The sequence below is a fragment of the Myxocyprinus asiaticus genome, chromosome 44 (genome assembly GCF_019703515.2).
Source record: "Myxocyprinus asiaticus isolate MX2 ecotype Aquarium Trade chromosome 44, UBuf_Myxa_2, whole genome shotgun sequence".
Taxonomy (NCBI): Eukaryota; Metazoa; Chordata; class Actinopteri; order Cypriniformes; family Catostomidae; genus Myxocyprinus; species Myxocyprinus asiaticus.
In genome coordinates, this window is record NC_059387.1 from 22147927 (window position 1) to 22168963 (window position 21037).

Genomic DNA, 21037 nt, shown 5'->3' on the forward strand with positions numbered 1-21037 from the left:
TAATACATAAAATGCGTCATAAAAAACGCTGCGTGGATTTTGCATGGACTTCAATTATTATTATTATTATTATTATTATTATTATTATTATTATTTTAATTTAGTGGAAACCACATCTTAATGCTAACCAGCGATAGTCTTTTTTTATTATTTATTTATTTATTTTTTTACAACAACCCCTTTGCTACTCTTGCTCTCACACAAATTATAATTATTTATATACTTATTTTATATTTTTTTTGTGGTGGAGCACTAAAAAAGGAGTAACAATTAAAAAACAGTTTTTGTAAAATTGCAGCCAATTGAAACTCATAAATCATTTTCAAATATTGCATTCAATGTCTCTTCTATTGTAGATGGTTTTAAAGAAGGAGAATAAGCTAAACGAAAATATCTTTTTAGAATGATAAATGATAACCTATCACTGCATTTATTTTTATGACAATTTTACAAGTGAATTCGTTTGTAGTCATTTTATTAAAGATTTTTCTTTATGAATGAATTAACTATTTTGGGAATTAACTATATTTGCAATATCCAATTTAATAACCATTTTACTAATGCTTGATTTTTATTTTCAGCCATACGGCCTGTCTGTATGCTTTTCTGCACGCAAATGGGAAAACCGCTTGAAACACGTTTTGCCATTAATCAAGTTCAATCTTCCATCCTGTGATGTGAGTGGTGATTTGTTGGCCAATAAAAACAGCTAATAATCACGCACTGTGGACAGTACATCGGTTCACCCCCTGCTTCCACCCCGCGGGTCTGTTTTAGCTATAATACACTGATTAGCGCCGATTCCTGCCTGCTCGAAACTTTCCTCACGGTGGTCATGACCCCGAAGTCATTTATATTAGAACTTCCATTTCACCAAGTCATCAGGCTCAGCACAGGATATAACGCCCTCTCTGATTCAACCGGGACCAAGTAAGAGCAGAGAGGTCTCCGCTATCAAACACGAACCCTAGCAACGAACACGTATCAGTTAGTGCTTCTTTATTGTGCATTGCCAATTGTGCAAGCATGCAAAAACGCGATAAATTTGTCAGTGTAAGGTATATGCGTTCACCAGAGCGCGAGGCGACGCATCTTCTCTTCAAGCATCATCAGCAAACAGAAATGATGCTCAGTGATTCAACAGACACTCGCTTCCTCGCGCATGTCCAAAATGTTTTGCATCCTTTCCATTTCAGTTAGTTTCAACAAAACTTTATGGCACACATCTGAATAAGAATAAGAATGGAATGGACAGACCTTTAATAATTAAGTTATAGTGACAATGTGCATACCACTTACCTTTTGCCAGAACTCGCCCTGACAGTCCAAATATCATCACAAATAACAGGCCTATATCGCACATTCTCTTGGTCTTGCTTGAGGTCCCTTGCTTGGAGATGAACACCTATAATGGCAAACCTTGCACATCCAATAGACTACTCCAGAGAAACAATTCCCCTTACAACACCAGACTCCTCAAACCCCGGTTTCACATGGACTACAGTCAACTTCAGCGTTGTCCACAGAATACAAACTCTTGATGCACTGGATCACGCTTGAATTCCACAGTTAAACTCGTGCTCATTATGACCGTGGGCTGGGATTTATTCATTTCCCACGGCCACCGGAGCTTCAGTGACGCTCATTGACACACCCATTCCGCGCGACAGACTTGACCTGCAAAGGCCCAATGTGCTCCACTGCTCCAGTGTCTCTGCTGTAGTTTCTCAGTCATATAATGAATAAATCAGCTTACTGCAATGTATCCAGCAGTGTGTGAAGATATCTCCCCCTTGCAATCCTTACAAGAGGAGAGTAAATCCCTAAGGAGCAACACTGAGGTTTCTTTTGGTTAGGTTATAGTGGGGAAGAACAATGGAAATTATGATCATGCATCTTAAATACGCCCACTAACAATGCAAAATATAAGATCAATCCTACCATACAGGCTATAAATAAAAAGGTAACACTTTGCAATAAGGCTGTATTTGTTAAAATTTGTTAGTTAAAACGAGTTGACAAAGAACAGCAGGTTTTCATCACTTAATTATGGTTAATGTAAATTTCAACATACAATAAAACATTTTTAAAAATAAAAGTTGCATATAACATTAGTTAATGCAACTAACATGAACTAACACTGAACAATTGTTTAATCGTATCTTTAAAACCTTTAAAATCTTATTAACCAAGCTGAATAAATGCTGTAAAAATATGTTGTTCATTGATAGTTCATAATACCTTTCAAAATAATGGAAATATATAATAGCAAGTAGCCTAATTAATAGAAAAGAAATAACTACAAACATTTAGAAAATTAAATGCTTTTAAGGTAACACTTTACAATAAGGTTCCAATTTTTAACATTAGTTAACTACATTTGTTAACATGAACTATAACAATGAACAATAATTTTACAACATTTGTTAATCTTGGTTAATGTTAACTGCAACAGTTACTAATACAATTTTAAAATTAAAAGTTGTATATGTTACCATTAGTTAATGCACTAATGAACTGACATCAGCTAACAATGAACAATTGTGTTTTTATCAATTAATATGAAAATGATTAATAAATGCTTTATATATATATATTGTACATTAACTAATGTTAACAAATTGAACCTTACTGTAAAGTGTTACCACTTTTAAAAGGGGGCAAACAATTAAAAAGGTTTTCATACATCGTAATACACATTGTCGCCTATATTAATAACCATTAGGTTGGCAGGACATCAGAAAGTAAAAGGTTCTTTAGTACTGACACTGAAGACAAAAGCAATTAATTGCACCAATAAAACGAATGGAAGTATAAAAATCACAAAGTGAAAGTAATGTAGCACCTCTTTTTAATATAGTTCTAATTTTCAGACGTCTAATATAAAGTATCAACATTTTCTCACATTTTTACATTTACATCTTGTTGTCGGGAATACAGATATAACGTTTGCATAACTATGGACTACTGAGAAAGATGTAGTGTCATATCACGACCAGTAGAAGGAGTCTTAGGGGGCTGGCATTGCTTTTTCCTTCTGAGTGAAAGTGCTCCATGGCCATCAAGCATTTGTGAACAAACAACACCAATTATAATAATAATAATAATAATAATAATAATAATAATAATAGCAATAGTAATAAAAATACAAGGACTAAAATTCATGTTTGTCATATTTTTGGACATGCAATCAATTTCACAGTTGGACAAATCTGACATGCACAATGTGGTACATAAAGTATAGGGTTTAATTAATCCTAAAACCTTAATAAAACATCAAAATCATTCCATTAATATGAATAAATGAATGAAAGCTAATATTTAGTCACTCAAGTCACTGTATGCAAATAATACAAATAATCTCACCGAGATAACTCTTTCCACGGCAAATAATGAAAGACGTGTACCTCTTCAACTGGCTTGTGAAAATCTCTACTAAAGTAGTCCACCTTAGAGTTGGTCTGTGGGTGGCAGAACTCAAGTTTTGGTGAACAAAGCAACACAGAGGGAAGTGAAGTTGCTGGTAGCCCGTGGGCGGAGGTTCAAATGCTGAGCAACAGGATTTGACGGAAAACTGCTCCCAATGCAAAAGCGTTGAATTTTGCTGTGTATGTGCGCACCATGAAAGCTGGACTGGTGCCACTTGGTCACACGCAACTGAGAGTGGGCAAATTATGATGTTACCGATTCTCTGGTGTATATCTGTGCGGGTGTGCACACGTGTCACACCTGGCCTTTCGTCTGCTGTTGAATCCAGTCTGTGAACTTAATGACACGTGTGTAAACTCCAGGCCGGTTCTGCCGAGCGCAGCCCTCACCCCAACTCACGACGCCTGCTAGAAACCACTTCCGCCCACGTTCCAGACACACCAGGGGTCCCCCAGAGTCTCCCTATATGAACACAGATGTCAATAAATAAACAAGTCACATGCAGGCACATATACAAACATACAGAAACGGTGATCACATCCACACTCACTTGACAAGCATCCACTCCTCCCTGAATGTTCCCGGCGCAAAGCATTCTGGGAGTGACTGCATCGTCGTACATTTTATTGCAAGTGTTGTGACTGATGATGTTAACTGTGGCCTCCTGCAGCAACGTGGCCAACTCACCTGAAATCAGAACTCTGAAGGATTCAGTCGAAAACAGCAAAGCATTTAAAATCAACGTGAAATGGCATTCACAACAGATCTAGGTTAAAGGAACAGTTCGCCCAAAAATGAAAATTCTCTCATCATTTACTCACCCATATGCCATCCCAGATGTGTATGGCTTTCTTTCATCTGCTGAACTCAAATGAAGATTTTTAGAAGAATATCTCAGCTCTTTTGGTTAATTAAATGCAAGTGAATGGGTGCCAAAATTTTGAAGCTCTAAAAATCACACAAGTCAGCATAAAAGCAATAAGACTCCGGTGGTTAAATCAATGTCTTCAGAAGCAATATGATAGATGTGGGTGAGAAATAGATCACTTTCACATTCTTCTTCTTGGGTTTATGGTGATTCACATTCTCATGCATACCACCCCCTACTGAGCAGGGAGAAGAATTACTAGCAAAAAAGGACTTAAATATTGATTTGTTTCTCACCCACACCTATCATAAAACATCTGAAAATATGGATTAAAACACTGGAGTCATATGGATTACTTTTATGATGCCTTTATTTGCTTTTTTGGGGCGTCAACATTTTGGCATCCATTCACTTGCATTGAATGGACCTACAGAGCTGAAATATTCTTTTAAAAATCATAATTTGTGTTCTGTAGAAGAAAGAAAGTCAAACACATCCTGAATGGCATGAGGGTGAGTAAATGATGAGAGAATTTTCATTTTTTGGTGAACTATCCCTTTACATTTTTTTCTCTTTGAATATCCTGATTCACTCAGCAGTTAATTAGAGTGGTACTTGATTTTACAGTATCTACTGGGAATTGATTGGATTGTGAAAAGTGGGTGTTACATACCAAATCAAGCCAGGTGGATGGGTAGAAAAATAAGAGGGATTGATGTCAACCAAAAAGCACAATAGTTTCAGAGGTGGAGAAATTGATTACATTTTGATGCAACATTAGACAAAATTGCACCGATGCATTGCGCACAATAAGACCATAAATGTGTATAAAGAAAGTAAATAGGATCAGTTTTGATTTCATGTTGTCATTTACATTTCAAGCTGATTTCTGCTTCTAAATTTGCTCTTACTACCCTTTAATGTTTACTAATATTTCTACAAGAAATTCTAGAATTCTAAAACAGCAGCCACAGAGGTCTCTGTTCATGGATAGCACTCTGTGTACTTTCCACTTGTATTTTAGAATTATTTCCACTTGTATTTTAGAATTTTAGACATTACTTACTACTGGGTAAGACCACCATGGCAAATTTTAAAACCAGCCAAACACAGATAGCATTAACAGGTAGTATTTCTACAGTAATGTGTGACTTTCCCATTCTGATAGGGATGCTGGGGGATTTTCCAGTGGATGTGCAAACATTTGTCTAGCTACTTCAGAATGCATTTGTTTTGTCTTGAGTCAGCTTATGATTCATCTTTTGCAAAAGAAAGTGCGTGATGGTGTCTTTTTTCAGTTGCTAAGGAACAATAACCTCTTGTTTGTTATGAACATACATACTGTATTTTAACAGTGTTTCTGTGGAAGTAAGTAAGCAGGGACCTTACCCTCCTCTGTCAGGACTCCCCATCCCGTGACAAAGCAGCTGGTTCCGGAAGTAAAGGCATGAGAGGGAGCAGGCACACAGACTGGCTGTACCAACTCATTGAAAAAGACAGGGGCACTCAGTTCTAGAAGAGCGATGTCATAGTCGGAGGTGAATTGGTCATACTGAGAGTGCAAGACGATACGGCGGATCTGTCTGGTGGCTGCTGCGTTGCTGACTGAGTTCATTACCCGCATACCCATGTACGCCCTCCATGATCGTGCATCAGAATACCTGCCAATACGTGGGCAAACACTTTATACCTGGAGCGTCAGATATTTTGGAATCACTGTGACAAACACATACATACATACAAACATAGATTACTTACAAATGTCACTTGGTTTTGTTTTCTAATGTAATGATAATCGTGCATTTGTAAGTGTGGCTTAAACAGTCAAATACTGTACTTTTTGGGGCCACTGTATGTACAAGGTAGAAACCCTCACTTGATTGCATCTGAGTCCTGGAAGCAGTGAGCTGCAGAGACGAGCCAACGGCTGCCCACCAGAGAAGCCCCACACACATGGCCATAGCGCTCCATTTGAAGGCTGACCTGCCATGGCCATGAGCCGGCCTGGGCATCTGTTCCACCCACAATCTTCGCCCTCTTTCTGGGTCTTGTGCCACAACCTAGCATGATGTTTATATGACTTTTGCATGTTAATGCAAGTTGAAATTTAAATAATTTAATTCCTTTTGTTTTCATTTTTTGCTTTCATAATCTTAATAATTTCTAAAAAAAAAAAAAAAACGAATTTAACTGATTATAAAAAATGTTCTAAAGGAACTGCAAAAATAACTTTGTTTTCAAAATAGCTTTCTGAATACGCCTCCAGTATACAGCTGGTCAAACAAAGAGATAGCCCCACCCCAAGCTAACGGCATTGGTTGAGTATTATTGTTGGGGCGGGTCTAAGCGGGTCACTCAAAACAAACAGAGACATTTTCAATGCGCCACAGAAAGACGGTGCTTACAGTTTTCGAGAAAATGTACCAATGAATGGTTTACTAATACTTGTCTCTGCATATTAAGCTTGCAAAATGAGAAAGTATTTTAACACAGAAAAAGTTACATACATCAGCTTAAAGTTTAAAATGTGAATTGTAGCATTTCCTTAGTGAAACAAAATTTCCTGAGAAGGGTTTGCTGCAGACATGTAATTTCATTTCTCAGGCATCTTATGCACTCTCTGCTAAGGGGTCAGAAATTTGTTGATTTATCCTTGTTTTTATTTATAAGAAATAATTTTTCTTATAAATAAAATACTTATTACTATGTTTAACAAAAATAATTTTTTATTGATGTCTGTGTAGAATTTCAATCTATGACATTTATTTTGTGAACGTTATGCTGTTACATTTTTGATGTCACAGAGAGCCGAGTACATGTCTGCATTTTAATGCATTTTATGAGTGCACTCACCACAGCGCAACTCATCCGAACCATCTTTGCAGTCTTTGATGCCATCACACTCCGGATTGATTTTACTCAAGCATTTTCCATTGGCACATTTGAAGGAGGTGGAAGAGCATCCTTTCTGCACTACAAAATACCAGACATACAGAGTAATCAAAATCATTAATATAATACCATGTGATGAAATACAAGTTATTGTTTCAGTCCAAATGATCATAAAAACTTGAGGATTTGAGACACGATTTAACAGTCTTTGCAATTGTGCCATCACCGTATATGTTTATTTGTCATGACCTTAGCAAATTGAAACTATTTGCCACGTTCCCTAGGAGTAACATGTTACAATATAGGTAAAGTCTAAAGCTGCAAGAAATGGAGGAATGTATGCCTTATAAGGCAGCTATTCTAACATATTCATACATTGGTTGTTTAGAAAACTGACATAAAAAATATTTGGACAGTTCACATGATGTGTCTCAACACAAAATGTAAAAAAAAAAAAAAAAAGTATTTTTAGCATAATGTTTTTGAAATATATGTATTATATTTGAATTGAGAGACTACTTTTAAAAATTCATTTTATCATACAGAATTATTTAAGTGAGTTAGAAACTGTATGATCATTGGTTACAGCATCTAAACTATACACTCTCCCTTTTACAATCATATACATTTTAATCTAAAATTATGATGTTGAGTTTATATCATATCCATGTCATTTGTCAACTACCAATTTGCATGGAAAGTTGGGCATAAAAACAGCAGGCAAAGAGGTTTTTACTCACATGCTCTTGTACAATTGAGTTCATCACTGCGGTCTTTGCAGTCCAAAATTCCATCACATACTGAGGCTTTGGGGAGGCAGATTTTGTTTGGGCACATGTGGTAGCATTTACCCCCTAACAGATAAATAAAATTAGCTTATCAAAACTCACAGGTGTACACACACACACACACTCACACACCAGAACATAGGCAGATCTTACAACAAACTCTATCCACACATCTGTGTCAATGAAACACAGATGAGGTAAACAGGCATCTCTGATTATGTGTGGACGAGGAAAAAGAGCAATTATCCTGCATTGGTATAAAGTCTTCATAAACCGTCATAGGATAAAAGCACACACTTACCACAGTTAGTTTCTTCACTACTGTCACTACATAGGAACTGGGTGTTACACTGTCTGTGTGGTCTGCACTGGCCATTACAATACACTTCTCCTGGCTTACATGTGTCTGAGTGAAAGAGCAAAGGGTTTTAAAAGACACACAATGGATGGCTGGAAAGAATATAAAGTGCATGCAACCACTTACTGCATTTTGCCTCATCTCGTCCATCAGAACAGTCTTTGTCTCCATCACACACCTTCCTCAGAGGAATACACTTGCCATCTCCACATCGGAACTGCCTCGGACAGGCTGATATAGGAGAACAAGCATGCTCAGTACTGACTATCTGTGTAAATATTAGCTCTGACAATGATTCAAGAGATTCATATTCTTTACTGAATGATGCAATGCAACATGGAAAATGAAATGTGGTCATTATTTGGTGTGTCGACTGATGTCAAAAATTCAAAAGAGGCAGACACAACTTGCTTTCTACGGCTCTTTTGTCCAGATTTTATTTTCATTCCAAAATTGTAACAAACAAGACAATCTAAATTTTATTAAAAAAAAAAATAAAAAAATAAAAACAAACTGTATTGGTGTTTAGCAATGAAATGATACATTAATACTGATATGAAATAATAATATAAAATCTTAATTTTAAATAATAATATTAAAAAATAAGACTCATTTAATATTCAAATTAAATAATGAGACAAAAAATAATATTTTACAAAGGCTCTAACATTTGGTTTATTATGATTTTGTGGAACCATAACATAATTTCTTAAAAATATATGCTAAAGACACAAATCGAACACTCCTGAGCAAAGTACATTCACGATCTGGACTTCATTCTGTAATTTTTTATGAAAATAGCTAATTTGGCTTTTTTTTTTTTTTTTTTGGATAAGAAATTAATGTGTAATACCTGGGCATTATTATAGTAATTCTAATCAATTTTGTAATTCTGCAATCAGTGCATTGAATTTTCATTGTCAGTTCATGATCCATAAATGCATTTACACACCCCTACTACTGACAAAACATTCACATGATCTGCTGTTTCACAAAACAATTGCATGTGTTTTTTCTTTTAACGGCCCAGAAACATCCCAAAGTACTAGATAAAAATAGGCACAGATGCATTAAAACACAAACCACACTAATCAAAACCACTCAACAGGGACTTAGATGTACTGTACTTTTCTTGAGACTGCACAAAGGACTCACCACTTTCAGGAGAGAAGGCTTTGTAGATCAGGTAAAAGCCTTCATGAGTCAAAGACTCATCCGAGTGAAAGTGTAACAGGACAGGAGAAGAGTAAATTCTTTTTCTACTACTGTCACCAATCGGATTACAAAGTCTGTGGAGGGGCAAGACATACACACACAGGCACGTACACACAAATCATATGCACATACAGACATGTACACAAATATATCTGTGGTCTAGCAGAAAACTCGAATGACAGTAATCTGGGACACTTTTTGCACTTTCGACATAGGCAATTTACAATGACTGTCACTCTAACACTTCCGACCAATAAATTACTTCATCATATCCTGTCCCAATCAATAGAAAACCTAGAATATGGTCATAATAACAAACTTTCTTGTGACAGAGCAAGAAACATAAACACCTAAACTTAGGTGTCCCACAATACTGAAAGTCCTGAATCATCCTAATTCACCTTATGTTTCTCATATGACAGCTCTTTCACAGTAGTGTAAGCAAACTGCTTTCACTAGTAATCAGCAAGTGAAAGATGTTACACTCACTTGACGCCACCAATTTCCAGCCAGTCTTTTTCACAGGTGCTAGATGAAGGCGAATCCTGAATGTCCAGCATCACAATGGTCACAGAGAGAAGGTATCCCGGCAACGGAGCCTACGAGTGAAACCAGACTCTCAAAGGAAGCATTCTTGCACAAAGCCGTGGCCCACCCTGCAGACCCTAGCTCAAAGAAGCAGCATCCCAGGCCTCTGAATGAGGTTCACAGGGCATGCATGCTAACACTGGAGAGGAGACTCATGGGAAAGCCTTTAGCTTCAACTCACCCTGATTTTCCAGTTACAGTCCAAATTTGGAGGGTAGTAGGCGGGGTAGTAAGGCGAGGTCACTGTGCCGTTCCATGCAGAAAGGAAACCGCCACATTCTGTAGAAACACAGTGACATGGAAACAAAGAATTCCTAACATTTGAGCGGAATAGTGACTGAAAGGATTTATGTCTTATGCTGACCACTAATCCACACACCTGTTTTGGGTATAGCCTGGAAATAGGCTTTGAAGAAGGCCCCTTGCCTCTGTCGACTGAAAGAAAAAGTGACAAGCATGACGTTTCCAGATGATGTCAGTTTCATTACAGGTGATGTTCCTGATTCAGGCAGACCACACCATCTGGGAAGATGAGAGATGATATTTTATGTTAATATCATTGCTTACTATGACTATGAACACCAAAAATATTGTAGCATTACAAATGAATATGTAGGATAACATGTTGCATTTTATTCCAACTCTTTAGTTCCCACTTTTTTTAACCAATGAATTTCCAATACTTCTCAATGACCTTTACAGTCATCTTTGATCTAGATAACAATTTTTTTTTTAAATAATTCAACTTCAGACTATTCACTAAGGAATCATTCAGACCAATTTGTAAAACGTTTCAAACAATTAATTGAAAAGATCAACTCAAAATAACAATTCACTCTCGTCACTATGGTTTGCTGGCAAGTTTTATTCTATACACAAAAGCAACATCTAGCTAATGAAATATTTTAGAGCAAAGCATAACTTGAAAGATGTATATTCAATATAGAAAATTCCAAGAATTCTATGATTTTTTTTCATTTCCATTACTTTTCAGGGAAAACACAATTGAAAAATGTCCCATGTTTTCCAAGATCTTTGGAACCCTGTTTAAAATATTTTACTATTGGTGAAAAACAGCATAAAGTATATTTGTACACTTAAACATTACAGTTCCATTTATAACACCAAACTCAGACAAGGGAACTAATGCAACATGTTCAACACATGCTAACATTTTACTTTAATGCATTAGGTATCATTAACTAACAAAGTACATACAAAGCTTAATTCTAAAAATAAATTAATCTGTGAATATGTTCATTGTTATTTCATAATGCATAAACTAATGTTACATTTCAAAACCTTTAATGTTAAAGGAATGTTCTGGGATCAATACAAGATAAGCTCAATGGAAAGCATTTGTGGTGCAACATTGATTACCACAAAAATAATTTACACTTGCCGCTCGTTTTCTTAAAAAAAAAAAAAAACCTGGGTTATAGTGAGGCACTTACAATGGAAATTAATGTGGCCAATCCGCAAACATTAAAATACTCAAAAGTATAGGCACAAGACATAAAGGATATGCATGTAAACATGATTTTAGAGTGATAAAATCACGTACTAACCTTTTCTGTAAAGTTATAGCCAATTTTACAACTTCGTTATCATGATGATGTAATGTCAGCAAACCCTAAAACACTCAAACATTTTAAACAATTTAAACAACTTTACAGCTCAAATAATACACAAGTTTTAACAGAAGAATTAATGCAAGTGCTTTTATAAAATTATAAGCTTCACATTTCTGTGTTTAAACCCTCCAAAAAAATTTTCCATTGACTTCCATTGCAAGTGCCTCACTGTAACCTTGATTTTTACTTTTTTTTAAAGAAAAGCGGGGAGAGTCGAAATGAGTTTTTGTGGAGATCAACATTATGCCACAAATGCTGTCGATTGAGCTTAACTTGTATTGAATCCGGAACATTCCTTTAAAACGCATGGGTATATGTAGATTTATTAACATTAACAAAAATTGATAAATGCTATGAAAGTATAGTTCATTGTTAGCTGTTGTTAACTATTGCGTCAATTAATGTTAACAAATACAACCTTACTGTAAAGTATTACCGAACACATAAAAAAAACCACCACTAAAAGACTTTGCAGTGTGACACAACCAACCAATCAAATGCACAACTTGCTTTTCTGCAAGTGCCATCGCACTTACCTGGCAATGATCTTGTTCTGAAGCGGCAGTAAGAAGTCATAAGCAGACAGTTTGTTGGCAGAACAGCTACCTGGTGTCGCCCCTTGAAGTGTGAGGATGACGAGTCGAACGACATGGCCGGATGGCACTCGAAGCCTCCACTGATAATACGGCTTCTTTGGACTCACAAGACTGAGTGTGCGATTATTCCCGTACTTAGCATACAGGTCAAAAGACATGGCTGTTAGGCAGATGGGAGTAGTGTATAATCAGAATTAATGCATAAATCAAGAAAACAATCACAATAATGATTGTAGAGTAGTTGTCATGGAAGAAGGATGTATTGTAATGATAGTACACTGCAAAACCTGCTTGGCTGAGTGACTTGCATGCAGAGTTTACTCAGAGGATTAATGGGACATGGTTGCATCTGAATTGCCTTACCCACTCATGGCCCATTTGTGCTTTCGTCACTCATAGTAGAAGATGTGTCATAGGAGATGCATTAGAACTTAGTTGAATCAAAGTTTGGCAAATCAAATGAGTCACTGTTCATAAACCATTTGAGTAAACCCAACAGGCTTTACAGTGTATTATGATTGTACCCTGCAGCCCCAACTGCCACTTGCCACTCTGCAGTGAGTTAGGATTCTTTGTCTTTTCCGTCTTGTCATCAGAATCTTCATCGTCATCATCATCAGTATCACCACCGTCATCTGGATTCAAACCTGAAGATACAGAGACATGCATTGCTCAATTGAAGACCTTTTTTCTTACTTCCCTGCTGAAAGGTCCATAAATTTCCATGCTGGTCTATGTGAATTTACGCTGGTTTTGGTGCTGGTCTAGCTGGTCTAGACAAGATAACAACTTAGCTAGACAAGAAAACAACTTAGCTATTGAAAATGGTTGACCAGCGTGATCTTTATGGTGCTATCAGTTGACCAAGGAAGTCTCCAGGATCTCGTGCTGGAGACCAGCACTGAAAAACGCAACATATGCTGGATACCAGTCATGCAGCATATGGCAGGGTTAAGAACAAAACAGAGGATGACAGGACATATTCTTTACCCAGCAGACGCAGTGTGTCCTCATCCTTCTCCATGTAGTAGCGTTCCTCGTTCTTGCTAAAGAGGACCTTGTTGGTACCTGGCAGTCGCCGCTGCATTCGGGCCAGGTTCACTCTCTGGAGTTGCTCAGCAATAGCGGGAGGAGCAGAGAACTTACTCCAGTAGTACACACAAAGACCTTCCACTCCTTCACTGTCATCAGGACACATGACAGTTAACAAGATGGCAAAGCCTAGAACTCATTTAGAAATGTAATCATGCAACAGAGTTGATGAGTTTTGAGGGAATATTTTCAATTATGTGCCAGTGGGGCAAATGCATGAACTAATAGATGCTGAATGTACGTTGTATTTTGACATGGAAACACCCCACAAAGAGTAAGATATTTAAGGCTTATGTACTTTTATAATAAGTTGTCAGATTGTTTTAAACCCGGTTTGCACAGCTGTGCAATGAGGTGCACTATTAACAAACAGGGTCAAACGAGTTGAACAATGCTTGATCAAATCATCTTTAAACAGGCCTTCATTTAAAGCTACAAGAATGCAGCACGGTTCTCTGCCCTGTGCGGTTAGCTAACCATGTTGAACAATCCAGGCTGGGAACGGAATGCTACTGGAACTGTCGGAACAGTGGAAATGCAGCTAATGATTGTTGCATTTTTCCATCTGTTTATACATACATTAAGTCCCATTAAGTCCCAAACACAAATAAATCAATGTATCCATTGTGTACACAAATGCCATTGGTATTAAAAAAATGTAATACTGTGGTATGTGTTCTTTATGTACAGACTCACCTGAATGCAATAATTCCTGAGTGCCGATAATATGAGCTCCATGGTGAAGAATCATACAACTCTGAGAACTTAGATCCATGGCAACAGCATGCAAACCGAGAGGAAAGAGATGGCAAAAGTAACATGAAATAATGGATGGGCTCTTCCCACAGACCATGATGACGTATTTCTGCCTTAATTTAGCAGTGTAAATCTAGCAACCTCTTTTAAATTTTAATTTGTCTTTGTTATTATTATTTGGTACATTTCTAATAATACTTTTTGTGTTATATTACACTGTTAATTATCAATAATAAAAAAAAACACTCAACACTGTTGCGATGGGGGCTTTCAATACAGTGAAAGTAAATTTGGCATCTTTCTCTATTCTACTGCTGTAATCCCTATTTTTTTCCTCTTTTGGAAAGTCGTGGAAATATAATATTGGTTTTTTCCTTTGCTGTTGGAGCAAAAATGGCAGAAATAATATTTTCTATGGTCTCTGATACCTCTGCTATAGTTTACTTTGGCGTTCCAAACACTGAAATGGGAAAAAGATCCATTATAGTGACAAAAATCAGATAGCATTCTATTTCTGTTCAGTTCACTATTCTATTTCTGCACTCTGTAAACAAACCAGTGATAACATCTACAAAGGTCATGAAGTTTCCGCCTGTTCTTTTCTTGTTGTATACAGTATTTTAAGACATCCCAGTGACATCAGTTCCACTAAAGGCATGACATCACTGAAGAAGGTGAGACATCAGTGGCCCAGGTGAGACCTGCAGTCTTAGCACAAAAGTGCTGTTCTTGTACGATTGGCTTTGAGCAACAAGAGATTTGGGCAACAACAGCGCCATTGTCTTAGGCTCAATGTCATACTGAAGTGCTGGATGGAAGGGTCAGGCAGAGGGTTTAGACTAACTTTTAGGAGCAAGGGAACACAGTTGCAGCACATCGCTTCTTTCTTTCACTCACTATTACACAGGATTACAGGTACAGCACAGGTTGTGTTTAGGCTAATTAGATCATCGTGTTTAATGAAAAGCTATGCTTGGCTAGTTCTGATCCCAAAACACGGCCTCTATTCTACCCTGCAAATGCAAAATGCTGTAACTACGACAGCAACACTGAAACAGAGAAATGGCTTTAAAGTTTTTTGTTTGTCCAGTCAAATGTGTTGTACATTCACACGATTATGATATGTACATCAAATTATTTTTGTGCCTTAAAACCATGACTGATGATTTCATGCATGACCCCAAAAATTCAGATACTTCTATATTACTTACATTTTCACACTCTGTTGTCTCTGAATCTGAGCATAGCAGAGCTGAATCCATCTGTCACAGGACAGATCATAGTCTAAGAGACCATACTTTGACAAAAGCTGCTGCATTTTGACTCTGCACCTAATGCTACGCCTAATGCTGACACAAATGCCAACCATTCCCCTAATACTGGCACACACTGCCCCTTTTGGTCCGAGTTTCTCTTAACTCTCTCTCACTCTCTCTCTCTTTCTCTCCCTTTTGGTGCCCTAAATCCTTACCTTCTCACTCACCTGGCCTACTCTGTCCCCTGGTCTACCTTTCTTCTCTCTTCTGGCAGCAGCCTCTCAGCAAAAGAGGTACAGAGCATCTGATTGTGTGCGAGAAAGCCCTTAGACAATGTTTTTATTGAAGGACTGCTCTTCCTCTCACTCAGCCTGCCTGGGCCCTATCCCTCTCACAAACACCGTTCTTGTCCTCGGCCCTGAAAAGCTGCGTTCCTCTGGGAGCCAGTCTCACTGCACTGCCTCCCAGCCGGGCTCCAGTTACAGGTGGCTTTAAATTTAAGAGGGCCACGGAGCGGCCGGAGGCTCAATGGGGCCGTGCTTAGAGCCTGCTTTACATTTAAAAGGGTGACAATGAGGGACAAGCACATCACTGGAGCTGCAGCTCTGGCAGACTCTATGTTTGAAAGTGCCAGGGGCAAGCATCGTCCTCGAGTGGTCTCTGGAGATCAGCCGCATTCCTTAGAGATCACGGAGAAACCGGCTTTGTTGCCGGGCGGCACAGAAAGACTCTTATGTATGTTTATGCTTACGTAATGGCTTAGCGCCTGAGACTGGAGGCGGAACTGTGTAGACGACGGGTCTGCCAGGTCTGGGGAGAAGCTGAGGTTGGAGAACTCTATGCTTCCTCCAAGGTAGAACACTGAGGAAGATGGAGAGGCTGCAGGAACCAGAACACATGAAGAGATTATTCAGAGATAATATGCATTCAAATACCACACAGAACATATCAATTATTTAAGAATTCTTTAAAAAGTTTCAAATGTTGATTATCTCAAAATACAGTGGCCCCAAAAAGTACTTGTGCACTTAAAGGAATATTCCAGGTTCTATTCAAGTTAAGCTAAATCGACAGCATGAATTTCGACTCGTCCCTCCTTGTATTGAATTGACTTGTATTGAAACTGGAATATTCATTTCTGAATGTCTTTGTGTAATGATAGCTAGCTGGTACGTTATAGCTGTGCGGTATGTTTAAACCTCACTCCCCCGGCCTCAAGAGGCTCATTAGCGACTGACACTAGAGGCTGTAGCCTTTAGCCTCCTCATTAGCAAGCCCATCTCCCATGCTGGCTGACGCCGGTTCGAATCATGGAACGAGCAGGATCGGTTACATTTGCATTCCAACAAAATATTATACCAAGAGGCAATTATTTAAAGAAATATGGCACAAACACTTTTTTCAAACAAAACATTTTTACAAAAAGAAGTCTGTTGGTTTAAAATGATAAAACAATATATTTATTTTTCAGAATTAATTATTTGGACACTTTCTGTTTGTTGTTAGGACACCTGTGTGAACTTGAAGGGAACTACATCCAATAAGAATATCACCTTGGGATCAGTTCATGAATTTATTTCTGAGAAAAGGTGCCACTTTGTTTGGTCATTTGTATCTAATGCAGTGACATTCAGACATTTTTTCATTTTTAAGTGACTTAAGTGTGCAAAAGTATCCTTTTACTGCTGTACAGTATATCATGTTGATAAAAACAAAATCCTCAGCAGCTTAGTTTACAGCATATATCAAGCATAACAAAATAAGAACATCTACAGACTCTCCCTGAAGAGTCTCCTATGACGACCAAAGGATGAGAGGCTTGACTAGCTACAGTATACTGGAATATACCAGATCATAATCTCAGCAGTCCTCCACAGCAGCAGAGGGTCTTAACTTACATGCAAGGAAATGGAGCATCAGTGCAATGGCAGCCGAGAGGGGTAGGAGGGGGGAGGCTCGCAGTGCCCACTTACTCCAAGCCCCGCAATTTGTTGTTTTAGTCCCTGCGCTCTTGATGTCAGACCCAGCCTGGGACTTGCTGTTAGTTGGGCTTGAAGTCTGGATGGTCTTTGTCACACCCAAGTCCTGCTAGACACAAGTCCATAAACCTTCCCTTAATCCTTTCCATCCAATGTCACTTGCTGTAATCTTTTTAAATAAAAGAACGCAACAAACAAACACTACTTAAGCAAAAAATAAATAAATAAATAAATAATAATAATAATAATAAATAAACAATTGAATTATCATTCAATTACGATTTCAATTTTAGAGTAGTAATTAATTAGTAATTTTTAATGGATTACTTTTTATTTTATTTTTTTAGTAATTTACCCAACACTGCAAATTAATTTATTGTAGTTTTAAAATTAAATATATTTATGTTAACATAAATAAAATAATCAGCTAGATATCATAAACAGACCAGGGGCGAATTGTACCCCACCATATTATTGTCCACCCTGACCCACATAAACATAGGTTACATTTTTTAGCTTGACCTGTATGACTTATAAAATCTTTGACATGTCCCTTTAATAATGTAATATAAAGATACTTCTAAAAGGAGAAAAGGCAGCGAATTCAGGAATGACCCTATTGCTACCTTTCTATCATCATACAACAACCTATGTGTCGCCTTTAATTGGCTTCCGCCACATAATTCTAAACATCTTTCCTTTAGGAGAAAGGGGTCTCGGAACTAGGATATCCTGGTGGGATTCCCCTGTAGAGTCGCACAAAGCGTAATTTGAGGGTCCGCTTTCCCACGGCCCCTCACAGCGGTGTCAGCACTCCATCAGGAGCCGCACTTTGACGAGCACATTCATGAGACGATCAACACCGACATTTCTACACAGGCATCCCGCTCGTATAACTATAAAGTTTAAGTTGATTGTCGTATAGCCTTAAATGCATTACGCTGATTAATGTAGGCTACACAATAGTATTGTGTTTAGCTAACGAGGATTTAAAAAAAAATAGTTACAATCCAACTTAAATATATATATATATATATATATATATATATATATATATATATATATATATAATATAAAAAGCCCTGGATTTGCTCAAAAGCGTCCTCGCTGTCATAAACTCGCCGCGTCCGATGTGCCTGAGCGCGCGGTGCTGATGGAAGTCTCTCCTACCTGTGCAGGTGAACCAGCGGGCGCGCTGGCTCCTAAACCAGAGACGCTGTAAACTTCGCAACTTCTGTTTTTGGGGAAAGTCCTCATGGCCCGGTCTCTTATGGCTCCGTTGCAGCGATACAGAACAATACCTTGGGCAGAGAAATTAGCCCGGAAAACGAGCGCGATCCCTCCTCTGTTACCCGGAGAAACCCGACCTTAGCGGGTCTGAAGCTGCGTGTATTCACTCTCTGTATCCCACCGTGAACTGGGGCTGCACGGGACCCAGCATGCACCGCGGTACAAAGGGAGCACTATGAGTAGGTACAATCCACACAGCCATCCGTGCGACAGAAATTGTGGGCAAACTTCTCCCGTGCGCGTGTACCATGGTGGCCAACAATGGGCAGTCTGATATTCCATGATTAGCGGCATCATTTAATTAATCGCGGAGAAGAATGTATCATTGCACCGCTTCACCTACTGTGGATTAAAAACATCGCCGCATAGCTCAAATATTTGTTTAACCAAGAGTCAGTGTGGATTAAATATTTCTCCGTTGTTTCCCTCCCGTGTCTCACGTTACGAGCCAGCGAGGCATGCAGCCTGGGAACAAAAGTGGACCCAATATCCCCGTGCGCTCCGCAATGTATTTATTACTCACCGATTCCTGGTGCAAACTGGGAAATGTTTTCTCATTATGAGAGTATTGAATGAGTGAGATGTGCTGGACGTGGAGTAGCCTGCTTTATCTGTTATCATACTTGATGTGGGTGGTATTGCTTTTATTGTTAAACTATAGTATAAAATAGGATACTGCTGTAACTACAGTAGGCCTACTGTGCAAAAGTCTTAGGCACATATGATATTTCACAAAAGCATTTGTCTTAAGATGGTTATTTATATCTTCAGCTTTAGTGTGTCAATAGGAAATATAATTGTTAGACTCCCAAATATTACTTTTGCAAATAGAAAAGATTAGAATAGAAGAACAGGGAGCCCTGCAACAGATGTCATAGCACCCAAAAGCCCCCCCAAAGCCATCCTGTCAGTTTGAGATTACACGAAGAGACAGAAGCAATTGAGACAGCCTAAACAGATATAAGAACTGTGGTGAATTCTCCAAGAAGCTTGGAACATCCTATCTGCCAACAACCAAGAAAAACTGTGTCTAAGGCAAAGGTGGTCACACCGAATATTGATTTAGCTTTTTTATGTTTACTGGACTTTGTATGACATTAAGTGATAAATGAAAATTATTTATGTCATTATTTTTGAAGACATCCTCACTATGCAACATTTTTCACAAGTGCCTAAAACTTTTGCACAGACTGTATGTTAAGATAATAATAATAATAATAATAATAATAATAATAATAATAAATCTTACTACATTTTAGAAAGTAGATAACAGTATGTAATGTAACTATTAAATGTAGTAAATATTAATATCATTATGTAATATTTTATTATAATGATATATATAATGTGCTGTATAATCATATATTATATTTCTATGATTATAATGATTTTTTAAGCAATATCACAAGTAAGATATCACAAGTGACATTTCAGCTTTGAATTTTGTAAAATGAAACATACTTTTATAATAAGTATCTTTATGTTTCATCATTAAAGGATAATGTAGTTATAGGCCTAATGATCAAGCTAAATGACTTGGACAATAACGGGGCGGACATTTAGTGGATAAATTTGCCACTACATGGTCTGTGAATGAATGACATCCAGATAACATATTTGTAAACTTATACTGATGATTTTATTTCTTTTAACAAAAATTTCTTACAATTATTACATTACATTAATTTCCCCTATATTCTCCCATAACGGGCTGGACATGTCATGCTTGACCACATATGACTAACATCCCAAAATAAAACAAAAGAGTTATGTACTTTGAATAACTCAAAATAATTTTGAGTTAAAGCTCTATGGTCATGAGTAAATTACACTGGGGTTAAAATTTGACTTTTGGGCCCACACCAGTGCGTAACATTATAAGTAGCCTTTTATTTTTTCTTTTATTTATTTGTTTATTTTTACCAAGCCTATTACAATTATAATCAGGTGAAAATAAATCATATAAAATACTGTAGGAATTGTAGGAATAAACCTGTCACATATATCAGCACAGCTCTGTTTACAAAATAATTTGTTAAAAAATCAGTGTTTTTGAATGAATCTTTTGAACAAATTAATTAGTTCTCATCATTTCCATTGTTTCAGTGGCAAAGGACTCTGTTTTTAACTAATCAGTTGAGTAAATGATTGAATGACTCACTCATAATATAAAAGACGTTTCCACCTACTGGAGTAAATATGTAATCTCCAGAGATGGTCATTGAACAAATTCTTAATGAACGATGAATTAAAATACCCATCTCTATTTGGAAAACCTTCAACACAGAGAAGCGGA

General features: G+C 37.4%; 2 protein-coding genes across 3 annotated transcripts in view; both read right to left on the minus strand.

Moving 5' to 3' along the window:
- The window catches only part of LOC127434762 (vascular endothelial growth factor receptor 1-like), a 46830-nt gene extending 44588 nt beyond the window's left edge, over positions 1 to 2242 (minus strand). Inside the window, exon 1 of the mRNA XM_051687713.1 lies at positions 1300 to 2242. Within this exon, the coding sequence (XP_051543673.1) occupies positions 1300 to 1363 (64 nt within the window). The 5' untranslated portion in view covers positions 1364 to 2242. The remainder of the gene's footprint in view (positions 1 to 1299) is intronic.
- A 606-nt stretch (positions 2243 to 2848) lies between these two features.
- LOC127434766 (suppressor of tumorigenicity 14 protein homolog) lies at positions 2849 to 18842 on the minus strand. Of its 2 annotated transcripts, none has more exons than XM_051687727.1 (19): positions 18622 to 18842; positions 17371 to 17557; positions 16224 to 16351; positions 14157 to 14224; positions 13359 to 13549; positions 12893 to 13015; positions 12309 to 12528; positions 10518 to 10660; positions 10320 to 10417; positions 10040 to 10149; positions 9491 to 9624; positions 8462 to 8566; positions 8279 to 8383; positions 7930 to 8043; positions 7151 to 7270; positions 6174 to 6357; positions 5687 to 5958; positions 3980 to 4116; positions 2849 to 3891 (listed from the first exon to the last, which is right to left on the minus strand). In XM_051687727.1, the coding sequence occupies exons 1-19, from the start codon at positions 18706 to 18708 to the stop codon at positions 3724 to 3726; spliced, it is 2694 nt and encodes an 897-aa protein (XP_051543687.1). In that variant the 5' UTR covers positions 18709 to 18842; the 3' UTR covers positions 2849 to 3723. The 2 variants fall into 2 exon arrangements, with proteins under 2 accessions (XP_051543687.1, XP_051543686.1); XM_051687726.1 differs by having other exon boundaries at positions 17371 to 17560.
- Positions 18843 to 21037: the final 2195 nt, after the last annotated feature.

What these genes read in the sequence shown, in the direction of transcription:
- LOC127434766 (XM_051687726.1), bottom strand. Translation starts at nt 18,708, where the DNA reads ATGAGGACTTTCCCCAAAAACAGAAGTTGCGAAGTTTACAGCGTCTCT. An exon ending in AGCCTTCTCTCCTGAAAGTG is followed by an intron (nt 8,567 to 9,490) that starts GTGAGTCCTTTG and finishes CTCCTATATCAG; the next exon opens with CCTGTCCGAGGCAGTTCCGA. An exon ending in TAGTGAAGAAACTAACTGTG is followed by an intron (nt 8,044 to 8,278) that starts GTAAGTGTGTGC and finishes TTTATCTGTTAG; the next exon opens with GGGGTAAATGCTACCACATG.